Source organism: Ochotona princeps, chromosome 15 (assembly GCF_030435755.1).
Source record: "Ochotona princeps isolate mOchPri1 chromosome 15, mOchPri1.hap1, whole genome shotgun sequence".
Taxonomy (NCBI): domain Eukaryota; kingdom Metazoa; phylum Chordata; class Mammalia; order Lagomorpha; family Ochotonidae; genus Ochotona; species Ochotona princeps.
Window position 1 is genome coordinate 6,886,411 of NC_080846.1, and position 17,107 is coordinate 6,903,517.

Below are 17,107 nucleotides of genomic sequence, written 5' to 3' on the forward strand. Positions count from 1 at the left end.
GAACCACCACATGAATCCAATGTGCCCACGTGTGCCCTGGCTCCTCGTGTGGATGGATGTCCATGGTTCTCTCCTGTGTGAAAGTTATGTTCTTACCCTGGGACACTCAGGGTGCTGACACATGTGTTTTCCCAGTGCCCTGTGCCCCACCCTGCCAAGGGTGTGGGTGGAGCATGTACCCGTCCGTGGTTCTCTCCTGTGTAAATGTCATGTTCTCATCCTGGGATACGCGGGTGCTGACATGCGTGTATTCCCAGTGACCGTGTGTCACAGCCTGCCCTGCCAAGGGTGTGGGCGGGGCATACACCCATCCGTGGTTCACCTGTCCGTGGTTGTCTCCTGTGTAAATGTCATGTTCTTACCCTGGGATGTGCAGGTGCTGACGTGTGTGTTCCCAGTGACCACATGTTGCAGCGGCTGCCCCTCGCCCTGCACCTTGCTCTGCTAAAGGTGTGAGTGGGGGACATACCCAAACACCCATTTGCAGGTCTCATTCGCAGGCCGCTCCCACTGGGAAGCTGCACACTACAAAACATTAAACTCCATGTGTCATAGATGGCTGTGTTCTCTACTTATCCCTGGCCTGGCGCCTCCTTGTCTCCCCTCCCATTTGTCCCTACCGTCATCTTCCCTAGTGGATCCCACCTTTCAGGTGCCCCTCCCCCCACCTGCCTGTGGGGTCAGATTTCCCTGCTGACTCTTCCCAGGGCCGCTGGCCATCTGTGCTGGTGTCGCCTTACCTGCCCCGGACAACAGGGGCGGCCCCATAGATGGGCCACCCAGAGCTCGGTGCTGCCCACGGCTGAGCATCAAAGCAGAGGCCCCGGAGCGGGGACACTGAAACCAGCAGGGTGTGGTCTGGTTGAAGGGGCCAGCTGCTGAGTCCAGGAGACCAAGAGCAGACCTTCTGCATGCATCCCCACCCCCACCTCCCGAAGGACGGCTGCCTGTGGTGGGAGCAATCCAAGTAGCCTGACAAGAGAAGGTGACTGTGGGGCCTGTTTGTGTCCTGCCAGCTGTCATCTACCACAGTGGGAAACTCCAGCGGGCTGTGGTGTGATAGTGGGGGCATACTCCATGGAGGGGGTGCCCAGGAGCAGAAGCTTGGAGACTGTAGGTGTGGTGTGGCCGCGTTGGTGGGGAGTGGTAGGAAGTGGGTGTTGATGTACAGGACGGGCTATATCCTGTGGGCTGCAAGGGTTCCTGAGGATGCTGGGTATGCTGCCTGATTTAAAGTTAGCTCAGCAACCAAGGCAGGCCATCCTGGCCGAGGAATGTGCTGCGTTGCTTGCCTGGTGTTGCAACCAGCTCCTGACATGTCCTGTGGATGGGGAAACTCGCCCCTCCTGTAAGAGTCCTCAAGGCCTGGCTTGGTCCCCATTTTACTAGGAAAGTGACATGCCTGGAGCCAGCCAGCCAGCCAGCCAGCTAGCCAGGGGGGCCTGGGCAGGATCTGAACCCCAGTGTATGGGACAGAGCCTGTGATTGCCACAGCTGGGTGACACTCTGGCAGTGGGGTTCCTCTTTGCTCCCCACTGCAGAGCTGGGCTGTCCAGTCCACCAGCCATTTGGCACTTGCTTGTGTTTGATGAACAAATGTTTACTGCTGCTAACTGCCAGGCACTGTGCTGGGCCCTGGGCATTGGTATTCTATAATGAAAAAAGGACAGATCCCTGCTGTGCCTCTCAGGAAGAAGACCGACAATATACACGTAGCACGCACAGGATGCTGGACAGTGAGGGGGAGGGGGACTGTGATTTTTTTTGAAGTAATCAAGGAAGATCTTATGGAGCAGGTGACATCTGTGTAAAGGATGCAAAGGAGTGACGTGCAGAAATAAGAGAACAGGTGCCCAAGCGGGAATAGCAGGTGCCTGGAACAGCTGGAAGCCCACTCTGGTCTGGAGTGGAGGGAACAAGGTTATGCAGAAGAGGCAACTGGGGTCTTCTTGCCATCTGCTGGTTCTCTCCAAATGGCCACTATAGCTGGGACTGGGCCGGGCTGGAGCCAGGAGCCCCAAGCTTCTTCCAGGTCTTGTAGGTGGGCCAAGAACTTGAACTATTCTCCACTGCTTTCCCAGGTACATTAGCAAGGGGCTGGATTGGAAGTGGAGCAGCCAGGACACAAGTCAGTGTTCTATATGGGATGCTGGCATTGCAGGTGGTGGGTTAACTCACTGCACCTGCCAACTGCTGGCTTGCCTCCAGATGGAAATGGCAGCCAGGATGGGCTTTGAGCAGAGAGGGAGCAGTATGACTCACCGTTACAAAGCAGGACCACTGACTGGGCAGCCACTGACTGGGCTGGGAGCAGGGCAGCTCTGTAGGCTGCCCAGCAAGATGGGGCATGGAGGGGGCTGCAGCAGGACAGGTGCTTCTGAGATGCGCGTGGGTCAGATGAGGACCTGGGCAGATCTAAGTAGCTGGACCATCCGAGGTCACCCTCTCTCCCTGGGCCCACGACCTCAGTTGTAACCCAGGCATAACCTGAGCAAAACACCGTGGGAACCCTAGAGGTTGACAGACGCTATCAGGGAAGGCTTCTTGGAGGAGGACCCATGAACAAGCCTGGAAGTTCAGTCTGGTGGAGGGAAGGTGGGGAGGATGACAGGAGACTGGAAGGGCATCCTGGAGGAAGAGGAATGAGTGCAGGCTGTGGTATAAGCTGAGCTGACAGGTCACTGGCGGGGGCAGGGGGCAGAGGGGCAGGCTGGTGGGACTCTCCCATCCGGGCTTGTTGTTGCTAATGCCCTCTCAGCAGGTGCCTCCTCTTCTGCCACCTCTGCAGCGCCTTTGGTTTGACCACGCCCATTGGGCTGAGGCGGGGGCGGGGCCAGGCCGCCCCCAAGCCGGCAGTGGGGCAGGCTGGCTGTGAGAGCAGGTGGTGTGTCGCCGGCCGGCTGCCATGGCTCAGCCTGGGCAGCCGCGGTCCTGGCTCCTGGGCAGCCCAATGCCTGCCCCCGATGTCCCTGATGCCTGCCAGGGTTTGGCCTCTGCCGGGACCCCCTCCTGACCAGCCTTTCTTCCTGCTCCCGTTGTAGGGCTTGGGGAGCTGAACTTTCTGGGGGCACTTTCATGCAGTGCCGGCTCCTCCGGGGCCTGGTGGGAACTCTTCTCACCCTCCTGGGTACGTGGCTCCTGACCCTGCGGTACCACTCCGGTCTGTCTCCTCAGGAGGGACGGGAGACCGTCAGGCTGAGCGCACCAAGCCCTGGGACCTCTGATCTGCAGCTGCGTGATGTGTTCATCGCAGTGAAGACCACCCAGGCCTTCCATCGTTCACGCCTGGAGCTACTGCTGGACACGTGGGTCTCCAGGACCAGGCAACAGGTGAAAGATGGGCAGCTCTGGGAGTGGCCTCTGACTGTTGGGGCTCACGGAGCTCGCTCTTCTCACTCTTTGGGGCTGGGGTCCTCGGCCGCTATACCCTTTGCTGGTTCAACCGGAGCTCAGATCTGCTCACGTCGGGAACACATCAGGGCAGCTCTGTCTCCTCTCTCTTTTGCTACTCAGGCAGGACCCCAGTCACAGGCTTTTAGCTCCCTCCTGGGGTCCCTGTCTTCCCTGGCTGGTACAGTGGGGATCCTTTTCCTTCCGGTTCGGCAGAGGGTGGAGGGGGCAATGGTGGCTACTGGGCAACTAGGGTGGAGGCCCCAGCCAGGCTCTGACTCAAATGTGCTCGCAGGGTCAAGCTGTCCCTGCCCAGAGAATGAGGTGGGGTCTGCTGAGGGGATAAGGAACACATCCCCTTGGGTTTCCTGACCGGCCCAGCTGCAGAACGCTGCTACCAGGGCGTGCCAAGGGGGCTGGCATCTTGCCTCCTCTACTCACTTCCTCAGGGGTTGAGGGAGGGCGCCAGGAGGCTGTGGGGAGGTTGGGGTGGAGCCTGCTGGGCCTGGTAGCTCTGTGTGTGTGCACATGTGTGTCAGGTGGGTCACTGTAGGAGTCAGGCAGGGACACGAGTGCCCAGCTTCTCTCTGTCATCCAGGAGCCCAGCCTCTTCTAGTCCTTCCCCCTTCCTGGCCTACAGCCCCCACCCCGAGCCTCCCTAAAGAGTCAGCGATTTGGGGGTGTTGGGGCCCATCTCCACGGGAGTGGCACACAGGCCTCCATCCCACTTCTGCCCACTTCTGTTCCCATTTCCCTGCTAGCTACTGGGGAGGAAGTAACCAAGTCTTAGGGTGTGTAGAAGTGATGCCTGGAAGGGTTCCCCTCCCCAGGGGAAGAGGGTGACACCCAGGAAGGACCCTCTCCAAGCTAGGCCTCCAGCCCCCTGGGCCTCACACAGCTTCTCATCTTGGAGAGATCCTACCCACTGCCCACCCCCAACTCCTGCCGCGGAAACTGCCCGGGCGGGCCTTCCCCACAGGCTTCCTGTTTATGGCGCCGTGTCTGCACATGCGGCGGGAGATGGTCTCACGTGGCCCCTGGCCCTTTCCTGTTGTGTCTTGATTGCAGTGGTGGTGGTGGGGTGCCCTTGTTCTGGACAGGGAAACTGAGGCCAGGAGGGTAGACACACTGCTCCAGGCCAGGGTGCCTACCTCGGCCAGGAAGCCCACCTCTTCCCTGCCCCGGGTCACCAGTGGCCAGAAGTGTTTTTAGGCCTCTGGTCTGGGCAGCTGGGTGGTGTCAGGCTGACCAAGAGAGGCCAGCAAGGCATGCCCTGAGGTCCTGAGCTCAGGGACAGAGGCTGATTGGGCAGCCGGCCCTGGGCTGGGGGCACTTGCCCCCGCCACTGGTTGGCAGGCAAAGGCTGCTATCAAACATGTTTCTCTCCGGGGTTCAGCTCTTGCCACAAACCCGATGGGTGCATGTGGCTGTTGCTGGTTCCCATTTCCCAGGCTGGAGCCTCCGCTGGCCCCTCAACAAGGGGCTGTGTCTAGAAGTGGAAGGAAGGAAGGGGGCTGGTAGATGGGAGGGGTGAACATATAGGAAGACTCCTCACCCAGCAATTTGGGCTCCTTGCTCTGTGCCCTCAGACCTTCCTCTTTCGGCCCTTGCTTTTCTCCATCTGCCCAGGTCAGGGAGCAAGTGGGCCGGGCTGGTTAACTAGGGACTCCTCCCTGCTAGTGAGTGTGTGTGTGTGGGGGGTGGCAGGTGGGCCTGCAGCGGCAGCGGCCAGGACTCCGTGCAGCCTTTGTGCCTGGCAGAGGGGTGGGCGGGAGGGGGTGTGTTCTGTGTGTTTTGTGCCCAGGGGGTGCCTTTTCTCTCTGGTGGGTGGGTGGGGAAGGAGGGTGGCCTCACAGCCCCACAGCCCTTCCTCTGCACAGATGGTCCCCAGCACCCCTCCTTTCTCTAGCAGGCTGCTGGTGTCTTTGTTTGCACCAGGGTCCCCACCCCCCACCCCTGCTCTGACACAACCCCAGTGCAGTCCTCACGGCTCCACTGGCATTTCGCTCAGTGCTGTGTGCCAACCTTGGCATTTGCTGAGCCTGGAATCACTAGCCCTTCCCCCAGGTCCCCCCTTGACTTCCTTGTCCCTCCATTTATTCAGGTTTCCTGGTTCCTCATCTGCAGATGCTCCTGAACCCATTTGACCCAGGTTCCCATCCCAAGAGAGGCTGCTACCCAGTGGCTGCTTGAGGGCTGTGTTGAACTCAGACTGGGTAGGGGGCAGAGCTGTGGTGGGGTGGGTCAGAACAGGAGGCCAGGAAAGAGGCACCTACAACCAAGTGAGAAGGAGGCAGCCCCAGGTTGGCCATGGATGGAGCAAATGGATCTTGGGGTACTTGGATTTGGCTGGACAGGGAGGGGGCTGAGAACGTGGGGTCACGGCTGCTGGGCATTTAGCAGCTCAGAGCAACGAGGAAGGCGGGGCAGGTGCACAGGTGAGCGGCCAGCTTCCTGTAGGTAGCGTGGCTGAAGGAGTGAGTGTGGTGGAGGCAAAGACGCTGGGCCTGTACCCTGAGTTACAGGTGATGCTTGGAGCAGCCAAGGGCTCAGCAGGCAGATCCTGCTTTGGCCTCCCTGAGCAGGGTAAGGAGATGGATGGGACCAGGCCTGTGGCCTCCAGGCTGCTGTCACCTGGTAGAAGAAATGGGGTGGGCAGAGTCAGTTTTCAAACCCTATGGTTGCTGGAACCACCAAAGACGGGGGCTGAGGACCATGTGGGAGAGGCCCCTGATGTAACGGAAGGTGGAAGGGGTACTAGGGGAGGCTTCCTGGAAGAGGTGATGCCTGGATTGAGTGGGAGTTGGATGCTGGGAGGAGGCACAGTGAGGGGTGTGAATGCGGCATGTTTGCTGTTCTGAAAGAATTGTGGGCTTAGGTAGCCCAGGAGGAGCAGGAGAAAATGAGGCAGGTTGTACCTTCCGTCAGCTGAGGAGGTGGGGCAGGAGGGAGTCATGCACTGTACATCTGGGGCAGTGGGGTGAGCTCAGAGTCCTCTGCTTCTGGTCTGGACAGGCAGACGGATTGAGAGAAAAAGGTTGACTCCAGCAAACATCTGCTGAGATGGACCAGGACCATGGGCCTTGGGAGATGGTCCCAGCTCTCTCTGCCACTTGCAGTGCCCAGGCCTGGCTCCTGGCCTCTGAGTCCCCTCTCCTGAGTGTCCCTGGCTGCATCATCTGCATAATCTTATCTGACTCCCATGGTGACCAAGAGCCCCTATTTTACAGATGGGTGGGCTGAGGCTCATGAATGGGGGGCTGTCCTGACCTGAATGACCCATTTCTGGTTGAGCAGATCGGGACACTGCACCTGGAAGCTCTGAGCTGGGAGGAAGGACAGGGACCAGCCACTGTGTGTGTGTTTGTGTGTGTGTGTGTGTGTGTGTGTGTGTATATATATGGCTCAAGCTGAGGAGCAGTGAATCTGTGAGATGCTTTCCCCTTGGGCATCAGTTAGATGAGGCCCTAAGCTGTCCCAGGTTCTGGGTAGAGCCACTTCAGGGTCAGGAAAGCTCACCTAGTGGACCAGAGGCCTTTGCAAAAGCAGCCCTCATGATGTCCCAAGCCTTCAGCAGCTAGACGCTCCCCTCCCCTGGTGTGCAGAGTGAATGGTCACAGTCCGGGAGTGAAGAGGACCGAGGCCAGTGCTCTGCAGTGGAATCCCGTCCTGTACGTGCTGACTTTGGGACCTTGGTCTGTGATGTTGCCTCACTTTTATTTATTTTTTTTAATATTTATTTATATTGGAAAGGCAGATATATACAGAGAGAAGAATAGGAGAGGAAAATCTTCCCATCTGTTGATTCACTCCCCAAAGTGGCCGTAATGGCAGAGCTGTGTCGATCCAAAGCCAGGAACCAGGAGCCTCTTCTGGGTCTCCCACATGGGTGCAGGGTCCCAAGACTTTGAGCCATCCTTGGCTACTTTCCCAGGACACAAATAGGGAGCTGGATGGGAAGCAGGATCTGCCAGAACATGAACCAGCACCCATCTGGTGTGTGCAAGGCTAGGCCTTTAGCCACTAGGTTACCGATCCGAACCCTTTGCCTCACTTTTGTTATCCATCCAGGGGACGTATCATGCCTCCCATCCCACTAGGGCTGTTGGGAAGCAGGTGTGCAAAAGCACCTGCTGGGGGCTGTGTGTCTGGTCTGGCTGAGATGCTTTGGGCATGGGTACCATCCAGGGTTTGTGTGGCCATAAACCCTGTGTGCTGCCTAAGTGGGGCCATGAGCCGGTTGTGGGTGAGGACAGGTCCCAGTGGTGGGTGGAGCCACAGGCTGGTGGTGGGTGGAGCCACAGGCTGGTGGTAGGTGGAACCACAGGCTGGTGGTGGGTGGAGCTGCGTGCAGTGATCCTGGAGAGACTAAGGGCACCGTGACCTTGTGTTGGATGCAAGAGGGTGTGGCTCTGCCATGGTTGCTCTGTGAAGGAGGTGATACATGTGTGAGGCTGGGTAGGTGCAGATCCTAAACGTGAGGTTGTGTCCTCAAGGAGCCGATGGCCGGGAGAGGTGTGTGTTTGTCTGTCTCCGGAGGTCAGCAGGTGACAGTGTGTGTATCCACCTGTACAGGTGGTCTGCCTGGGGCTTGGCCAGGGTAGGCTGTGCACTGGCCTGGGGCTGCCCTTGGCACAGGCTGCCCTTGGCACCTGACCTCTCCTTCTCCTTCCCAGACATTTGTCTTCACCGACAGTCCAGATGAAGACCTCCAGGAGAGACTGGGTAACTTGGGACCCCTGACTTGGGTGGGAACCCCTTGGCATTTCCCCAGGGAGGGTTAGGGTGGCTCTGCCCTAGCCTGGGGGCTCCTAGGAAATAGATCTGCCCTGACTTGGAGGGGCAGCTCTGCTCCCCGGGGAAGTTCATGTGGACGGACCTGGCTCCAGCTCAGAGCTGTGCTCCCGGGGGCATGTCCATCCTCCCTGGGCCTCCATCTTGCCAGGTGGGAAATGGGAGTGATGGGTCCCTGTGTGCTGTCTAAACCCAGCCTTGGTCTGCACCTGCCCAGGTTCAGGGCTGTGGGGAGGAGCTGGGCAGACCCCTGACCACTCCTCACTTGTCCAGGCTCCCACCTTGTGGTCACCAACTGCTCCGCCGAGCACAGCCATCCAGCCCTGTCCTGCAAGATGGCTGCTGAGCTGGACGCCTTCGTGGCCAGTAGCAGCAGGTGCCTTTCCTGGGTCTGCGGGGGGGCGGGGTGGAGGAGGTGTGGCTCCAGGTGAGGATTGGGCTAAATGTGCCCTGCCCCTGACTCACTGGTTTCCCCCTCCCATCCCCACAGGTGGTTCTGCCACGTGGACGACGACAACTACGTCAACCCAAGGGCGCTGCTGAGGCTGCTAAGTACTCTTCCTCAGACCCGTGACGTCTATGTGGGCCGGCCCAGCCTCAACCGACCCATCCGCGCCTCCGAGCCGCAGCCGCACAACCGCTCGGTGGGTGCCCGCCTGACTCCTTCACTCATTGGCCGCGGGCATGGGGTGTGGTGTGACATGGCGTGGTGTGGCGTCGGGTGGTGGAGAGGCAGGGGTGGGTTCTGTGCATCTTGGCCCTCTGTCTGCCTTTACTGTGCAAAGGAGACACTGAGATAACCTAGGCGAGGAAGCCCAGAGATGGACACACACGAGGGCCTCAGTACTCCCTCGCAGGTGCACTGGTGACGTGGCCGGTGAGCTGGGCCAGCTGATAACTTGAGCAACTCTGAGCCTCAGAACGACCCCGCTTTGCCCCTCCTCCCCCAGAGGTCATGCCCCTCTCCCCTGGCTGACACCTGCTGCAGCACAGAGCCCAACCCTGGATTCAACTCCACACCCTGCTGGAAGCTGATTAAAGTTGCCACATTTAGAAAACAGATAAACAGAAAGTTAGTTACATTTTTCTCAGGTAAACAGTGGAGCAATATTTAGTGTAGGTATGCCCTAAATAGGTCTCCGTCTGTTCCCAGGACTCACCAGAGGTCAGGTGGCATAGGGGTAGTCGCCCAGGGCCCTGGGCTTCCCCTGGCCCCAGGGAAAAGTCAGGTGAGAAGGTGATTCCTCTGCAGGCAGCACCTGATAGGGCGCCGGGCACACCGTGGGGCTTGCTCCCCCTGCCCGGCTTGCCATCTGCTTCACTAGAGAAACCTGGAGCAGAAAGCATGCCGCCTTAATTACCGGCAAGCTCCTTGGCTGTTTGTGAATGCTAATTAAACCCTTGTGAGCTGGGCCGGGTGAGCCGGGATACCGGGCCAAGCAGCTGGCCTCAGCACTTTGCTGTAGGGGTTGAGAGCTCCATTTGGGAACCTGGCTCCCTGGCTTCGTGACCTTTATCCAAGTCACTTGGCCTGTCCGTGCCTCAGGTTGTTTATCTGCAAAATAGGTAATCCCAGGCCCTACTCCTAGAGTGGTTGAGAGCCTGGTAGAAAGGATGCAATGAAGTCTTTTATATTGCCTCCTTGGGAAGGGCCTGGTCTGTGAGAAACCTGGGCAGGTATCTTATAGAAGTGGAGCAATGTACTCACAAGTGGTGACTCTGAGGGAGGGACGAGGCTTCCTCCGAGGCCCACAGTGGGGTAGGTGGCACCCCCAGGGCTGGCTCTGCGCTGTGGCAGAAAGCTCAGACTCATGATGCAATATGCATCCATTTGGTACCAGCTGTATGCTTGGAGGGAACTTAATCCTGGGGGCCTCGTTGGATTAAGGCATGGGGCAGCTTGTAGGAAGGTGCTGGTTTCCCAGCAGCCTCAGAGAAATGGTTACGTGGTTTCACGGCTCCTCACTGTGGAGGTGGGAGTGGCCTGGGCTGCTGCGATGGTGGGTGGGGCAGAAAGCCCAGAATGGTATCATTTCTGTGATGGAGATGCCAAGGGGTCCCAGACATGTCTGTCTTCTCTTTACTCTAGGAAAGGCCCCCTCCTCTCCTTTGGTGGGACAGCTATCTTAGTCCCAGGAGATGGCAGTGGGGGAAGTGGTGGTGGTAGCCTGGTGGAGGTGGCCTAAGGACTACAGCGTTTACAGTTGGGTGATCCTTGGAGAGAACACCTGCTGTTTGCTATTGCTCAGGGAAGGACTCTGATTGGCTGGCCTGTGTGGCTGGGCCAATCACCGGACCAAGGGGTGAGGCCTTGTGATCTCTCATTTCCCAGGCACTTGCCTTGCCTCTGAACCCAGGGGAGTAGGGGCTGTGTTGGCTGCCCCTCAGATCTGCTGGAGTGAGCCAGAGATACTTCTCAGGGCTGAGTGAATAGGATGCTACATGTTTCCTTTGCCAGAATCCAAGAGTCTGGGACTGATCAGGGACCTCACCCTTCTGGACCTGGATTTATCTATGCATAGATTGGGTACCAGGCTGGAGCTAAACTCAAGAAAGTTGTGAAATCAAGCCCTTTGTAGCTGTGCTGGCTTGGGGGGAGGAAACAGATGGCCTGGGTGTCCCCAATCTCCCCACCCTGGGCTCAACCTCTCCTTGGCCCTCCTCTGTGCAGAGGCTGGTCCAGTTCTGGTTCGCCACTGGTGGCGCTGGCTTCTGCATCAACCGTAGATTGGTTTTGAAGATGACCCCATGGGCCAGGTAAGCAGAGATCACCCCGGGGCGGGCAGCAGGGCTGGTGTTGGGGAATACCGGGACAGGGGTGGGAATATGCAGCAATGAGCTCAAGAAGAACCACTCTTACTCAGCTCTGGCACAGCTGGTGGGGAGCATGCCACCGCCACCTGCCACCTGCCCTGGGGGTGGAGAGCTGTGTATGTCACCCCCAAAACCTCAGTCTGTCCAGCTTCATGGGTCCACCAAGGAAATGTCTGGATTGGCCCCTGGTGGGAGCCCAGGAAGTGTTGGGTCCCATTTTTTGAAGATATATTTTATTATTATTTTATTTATTGGAAAGGTGGATATACGGAGAGAAGGAGATACAGAGAAAGATCTTTCATCTGCTGTTTCACTCACTAAGTGGCTGCAATGGCCTGAGCTGAGCCAGTCGGAAGCTAAGAGCCAGGATACTTTTCTGAGTCTCCTATGTGGGTGCAGAGTCCCAAGGCTTTGGGTCATCTTCTACTGCTTTCCCAGTCCACCAGCAGGGAGCTGATTGGGAAGTGGAGCAGCTGGGACATGAACTGGTGCCTCTATGGGAATCCCAGCAGGTACAAGGCGAGGATTTAGCTACTAGGCTATCGCGGCAGGCCCATGTTGGGTCCCATTTATAGCTGTCTTCTGACTGGTCAGTGCCACAGGGAAGATGAAGGCCAAGTGCAGGGGCATACAGAGGACAGGGAAAGGCCTTCTAGTTGGGGACAGGAGGGAAGGCTTTCTGGAAGAGGTGGTGTTGGAGCTGAGACAACCCTAGAAGTTTCTAGATGAGTAGGGTTAAAAGGGGTGGGGGCAGAGCCTTCAGTGTTGGGGGTTACAGGTGTTTGAGAAGTGCAGGGGCCGGGCTTTTGGAGCCTCCCTGAGCAGGCAACATCCACTGCCTGGACCTTAAGGTTGACTTCGAGCCAGGCCCCAGTTCGCTAGGGGTCTCACAACTCCCAGGGGTGAGAGAAGGAACTGAGGAAATTAAAGGGTTAAGCAAGTCCAACGTCACGCAGTGGCTGGAGTCAGCTTTAGCACCTGTGAGCTTTGCCTCCCCCCTCACTCCCCCACCTGCCCTGCCCTGCCCTGGGTGGGAGGGATCCCAGAGAGAGGGCGGTGATAAGGTTCACACTGCAATGGAGGTGGGCACGTCGGCATGGCACAGACCTGTAGCTGGTGCACATGCGCAGCCAGGGTTTCCCGCTATGTCAGGACCCTGCCCAGCTTTGTCTCACCTTCCTGTACCTTAGGAAAAAGTTTCCCCTCCGCCCCTGGGCTGGGCATCCAAGGAAAAGCATCACCATCATTGTCCCATTTCATGGAATAGCAGACTGAGGCTTCCCGTTCCCAGGCCCATAACTACTCTGAGGGCAGAAGCTGGAGTTGGCAGGTGCAGAGATGGGGTGGGCTGGGCTCTGTCAGCCACCTGCCTCTCTCTTTCCTGGAGGATCCTCTGTGAGGCAACTGGCCCTGGCTAGGGCCAAGGGCTAGCGAACTGCTCTGTCCCCCAGTGGCTCTCGCTTCGTGGACACGTCAGCTCTCATCCGGCTGCCCGACGACTGCACGGTGGGCTACATCATTGAGTGCAAGCTGGGCGTCCGCCTGCAGCCCAGCCCCTTTTTCCACTCTCACCTGGAGACCCTGCAGCTGCTGGGGGCTACGCAACTCCCAAAACAGGTGAGCCAGCCTTTGGGCCAATGGCAGTGGGGGAGGGGAGGTGCCCCTGCTCCATTCCCCTGTACGGCTCAGGGAACGCGGGCTCCTCTGCTTTCCCTCTTGGCATTTGCTCTCAACCTGGGGCTGTAGGTGATGGGGCCTGGCTAGACCCTGTGGACAGAGAAACTGAGGCCTCCCTTGGTTATCTGAAGTCTCTGGCAGGGGCGCAGAGCCACTCAGCCCTCTCTGCCTGCTGGCCCCTCATCCCCCACCCCGTGGCTTTGCATCAGAGGTCCATGTATTTCCTGCATGCCACCTGGATGCAGCTGTCCACTGGCCTTGCCCTCCCACCCCTGTCTCTCTTCCTCCATGTCCCTCTCCCAGCCTGGCCTGGCCCTTCCTGGGGTCACCTTGCTTGAAGCCCCTCCATTGTGCCCACCGCCCCCACCCCAGTCCCCTGCGTTCCTTTTCCTTGTAGCTCTGCTATGGTGGCCCAAGGGAGCATGAGTTTCCCGAGGGGGCATTCAGGTGTCATGGTGACCTTGTTCCATCTCCTGGCAGGGCAGGCTCTGCCCCACAGCAGAGGCCTCCTGGGGTCCTCTGTCAGACCCTTTGGGGTGTAAGTGACAGCAGCTCCGTAGGCAGGAATCGGCCTGGTTTGCCGTGCCCTGCCCCTTCTCCCCCCACCGCGCCCCCTGGTGTTGGCCTCCTGCCCGGGCAGGCTGACCCCATGTATTTCTTTTTTTTTTTTTTTTTAAAGATTTTATTTTATTTTTATTACAAAGTCAGATATACTGAGAGGAGGAGAGATAGAGAGGAAGTGGAGCTGCCGGGATTAGAACCAGCAGCCATATGGGATCAAGGCGAGGACCTTAGCCACTAGGCCACGCTGCCAAGCCCGACCCCACGTATTTCTACCCCAGCATAGGAGGGGATGTTCCTCCTTCTGCCAGAGCCCAGTTCTGGAGTTCCTTGGTCTGGGGGCCTGGCTTGGGGCATGTGACTTGTCTCTGCCAGCGCCTGACCCTGGACTGGGGCACAGGGTCAGTTCCTGGAAGCAGGAAAGGAGCCAAATTTTGGATGGCCCAAAGCTGGTCATCCAGGCAGCTAGGGTTTCCAGACCCCCGCTGTGCCAGGAACCACACTGGACAGCTGCCTTCTAGAATGCTCTGACTTTCACAAGACTGACTTTGGGCTACTGGAGTCCCCCATGCCCAGGTCTCGGATACCAGCCTGTGTCTGCAGAGACCTGGCCCGCTTCCTCGCCTGTACTTCGTCGTGTCTTGATCACTTAGTAGACTTGGTGCAAGGTCAGTGCTGTGTTCGTAGTTATTGCACTGCTGGTTAGAGTCCTGGCTGAAGTTCGCACGTACTCGGTATTTGACACTGTTTTTTTCCAGATGGGTTTGACTTCCAGTTGGTTAAATCCGTGGATGCTGCACTGTGGGTGCTGAGGGCCAACTAACACTGTCCCCCATTCTACAGACAGGACAACTGATCCTTGAGGACACAGTTGCTATGAACAGAGGGGGATAAAAGTGAGAGAGAGAATTTCGACATCCAATAGTTACTCCCTTAGTGGCTGTGGATGGCCAGGGCTGGACCATACTGAAGCCAGGATCCTAGAACTCCATCTGGGTCTCCCCCATGGGTGCAGGGCTCGAAGGCCTTGGGCCATCCTCTGCTGCTTTTCCAGACACATTAGCAAGGAGTTGGATCAGAAGTGGAACAGGCAAGACTCAAACAAGCATTCATAAGGGATGTTGGTGGCATGCAGGTGGTAGGATAACCCTTTGTTCTCTGAACTCTCGGTCTCCTGTGCTCGGCCGCCTTTCAGCTGACGTTATCCATGACCTCATTGCCCAAGGCAGTGGAGGTCCTGGTGTGGGGTGCCTTGTGGGTTCCCCAGTGACTCTTGGAAAAGCCCCAGTTCTAGTTCAGCTTTCCCCTGTTGAGGCTAAAGTTTTAAAAGTTTGCAGGATGAGTGCGACCATGTAGCCTCCCCGGTGAATTGAGAGGTCGCGGTAGCCAGTGGGATGTGGAGGTGGCCATGCCCTTCACTGTCAAGCCCCTGGGGAGCACCTGCCACCTGTGGTAGAATTGCAGGTGCCTAGGCAGGTCTACTGCCTCGCCATGGTCCAGTGTGGCTTCTTTACCGCTGTGTTGGAGGGGGGTCCTCAGGAAGACACCGCTGCTACTCATTGCTCTGTGCCTCTCTGCCCAGGTCACCCTCAGCTATGGCGTCTTTGAAGGGAAGCTCAATGTCATTAAGCTACAGGGCCCCTTCTCCCCAGAAGAGGATCCGTCCAGGTGAGCCTGGGGGCAGGGTGTAAGGTGCAAGGGGTGGGGCTCCAGTGCAGGCCACCCAAGAGGAGAGAACTGGGCTGGGAGAAGGGTGGATGAGCTCTGGTGGCTGGCTACACAGAGCTAGGATGAATTTCAGTCCCTAATCTGTCCCAGGCTTGCTGTGTGACTTCAGTGAGGTGTCCTGCCACATCTGAGCTTCAGTCTTCCTATTTGGGACCCTTTAGGAGACCGCAGCAGCCAGAAAAGTCTTGCCCGAGCATGGGGTGGGTTAGAGTCTGGCAGTGTAGCCCCAGGCAACTGCGGAATGGGGGAGTGGAGATTTTATCGGCTTCTCTTTGGGCTCTCCCTTTTCCTGGCAGGGGGAGCACTGGCTGGCACCTTCTAACTTGGCCCACGACAGGCTCTCCCAGTACCCCCCGCTGACTTCTGGGGGCCCATGTTGCTGGGTTTATGGCGTAGGCTCATGGACGTGGGAGACCCAGCGGTGCAGCCCCATCCCCTGCACCGCTGCCAGGCAACAGCTGTCTTCAGCTTGCATGCCACTGGCTGTAGGAAGCTCTTCCTCTGGGCCATGTGCCCCATCTGTGGGCAGTGGGCTCAGTGTTGCCCCTTCACCCCTGTCTGTGCCCCCTTGCGCTGGCCTCCTGTCCAGGCAGCCCCTCCCCCTTTCTGCCTTCTATTCCTGTCATAGATAGGCCCGAGCTGTGGGGGGAGAGACAGGGGATGGATGAGGATGTGGAGAGGGAGTCCCAGGGACTCAGGGTCCCAGATGCTGTCTGTGCTGGGGAGGAGGGCAGTGTATAAGCGGGGGCTGTTGCTGCAGATAGCTAATGTTGATTGGGAGTGAGGACAGCTGGGAACGCTTCTCGGAGGATGTGACATGGAGAACAACACGGAGGGAGGAATAGCAGTGATCTAGGGGAGGCAGATGGACTTCACGCAGTGGGGACAGCACCTGTTAAGGTCCGGGGCAGGGATCAGGTCCCTTGTGAGTCGAAGTCAAAATGCAGTGCCATATTGAGCGAGGAAGGTGGCTGGCTCTCTGGATGTTACATAGATGGGACATAGATTCAGAGTTTTGTTCAAAACAGTAAATTAAATTTAAATGCTGGGAGAGCTATTGTCTCAGGGAGTGAGCTGCTCTGCAGGGGGAAGTGGGTACGCCTGGGCCATATTTCCCAAGGACATTGGGAAACGGTGGAGGTTTCCTGTAAGTCTCACAGTCCCAGGGTGGAGTAGAGGCCCAGATCTGCATGTGGTCTGATGGCCTGGCCCAGGTTTGGCCAAACTCACCATGGCAGCTCTGGCTTTCCAGGGTCTCTCAACCGGGGATAGTTGGGAACATCCAAAGCCATTTTTGCTGCTTATGAGGATGGGGATGCTGCCCAACATTCATAAGGTGGGACCAGGGCAGAGGTGACAGTGACCTGAGGTGACAGTGAGGTGTACCTGAGGTGCCTTGTCCATTTCTGCTTTCTCTGCAGGTTTCGCTCCCTGCACTGCCTCCTGTACCCAGAGACACCCTGGTGTCCGCAGTTGACTGCCCCGTGAATCCTGAGCCACCAGGCGGGTCTGGGCTAGGTTAGGCTAAGCTGAGTTGGGCTAGGTTAGGCTGGGCTGGGATGGGCTGAGCTGGGCTGGGCTGGGCTGGGCTGGGCTGGGATAGGCTGGGATAGGCTGGGGTTGGCTGGGCTGGACTGGGCTAAGCTAGGCTGGGCTGGGCTGAACTGGGCTTGGCTGAACTGGGCTAAGCTAGGCTGGGCTGGGCTGGGCTAAGCTAGGCTGGGATGGGATGCGCTGAGCTGGCCTGGCCTGGCTTTCTGGCTGGTGCTTACCTCCCGCTGCACACAAGGACCCTGAGGGAGAAGACTGTCTGTAGCAGGGCCTCTGGGTGGCAAGCCCGGAACCAGGGGACCAGGTGAAGGTCAGAGGGACTCTGGGGCTTGCTCACGAGGGCTCTGGATGCCTGAATTGACAAGGGCAGGGTCGCTGCAGCTGGGCTTAGGGGTGTACCCTTTTACTTGGTGATGTGAGTCTCTGAGTGGATCCCTTGGCCATATCTTCAATCAGAGAACACCCAGGAGGAGTCGCAGCCGTGGGGGGCTGGGTCTGAGGCTCTCAGAGCTCCCTGTTGCTTGGGAGCATGCCCACCCCCAGGTGAGGGGTCCTCATGGGTCTTGCCCATGAGGATGGTCCTCTCATTTGC

At 58.1% G+C, this 17,107-nt stretch overlaps 1 protein-coding gene across 1 annotated transcript; it reads left to right on the top strand.

Moving 5' to 3' along the window:
- Positions 1–2,843: 2,843 nt before the first annotated feature.
- MFNG (MFNG O-fucosylpeptide 3-beta-N-acetylglucosaminyltransferase) lies at positions 2,844–16,521 on the top strand. The gene is made up of 8 exons (XM_004589529.2): positions 2,844–3,330; positions 8,067–8,115; positions 8,458–8,560; positions 8,675–8,828; positions 10,856–10,941; positions 12,450–12,615; positions 14,819–14,904; positions 16,386–16,521. The coding sequence occupies exons 1-8, from the start codon at positions 3,076–3,078 to the stop codon at positions 16,450–16,452; spliced, it is 966 nt and encodes a 321-aa protein (XP_004589586.2). The 5' UTR covers positions 2,844–3,075; the 3' UTR covers positions 16,453–16,521.
- Positions 16,522–17,107: the final 586 nt, after the last annotated feature.

Bases quoted from the DNA above. Each gene is read 5' to 3' on its own strand.
- MFNG (XM_004589529.2), top strand. From the start codon at position 3,076: ATGCAGTGCCGGCTCCTCCGGGGCCTGGTGGGAACTCTTCTCACCCTC. The intron at 3,331-8,066 runs GTGAAAGATGGG...TCTCCTTCCCAG, and splicing joins TCTCCAGGACCAGGCAACAG to ACATTTGTCTTCACCGACAG. The intron at 8,561-8,674 runs GTGCCTTTCCTG...CCATCCCCACAG, and splicing joins TTCGTGGCCAGTAGCAGCAG to GTGGTTCTGCCACGTGGACG.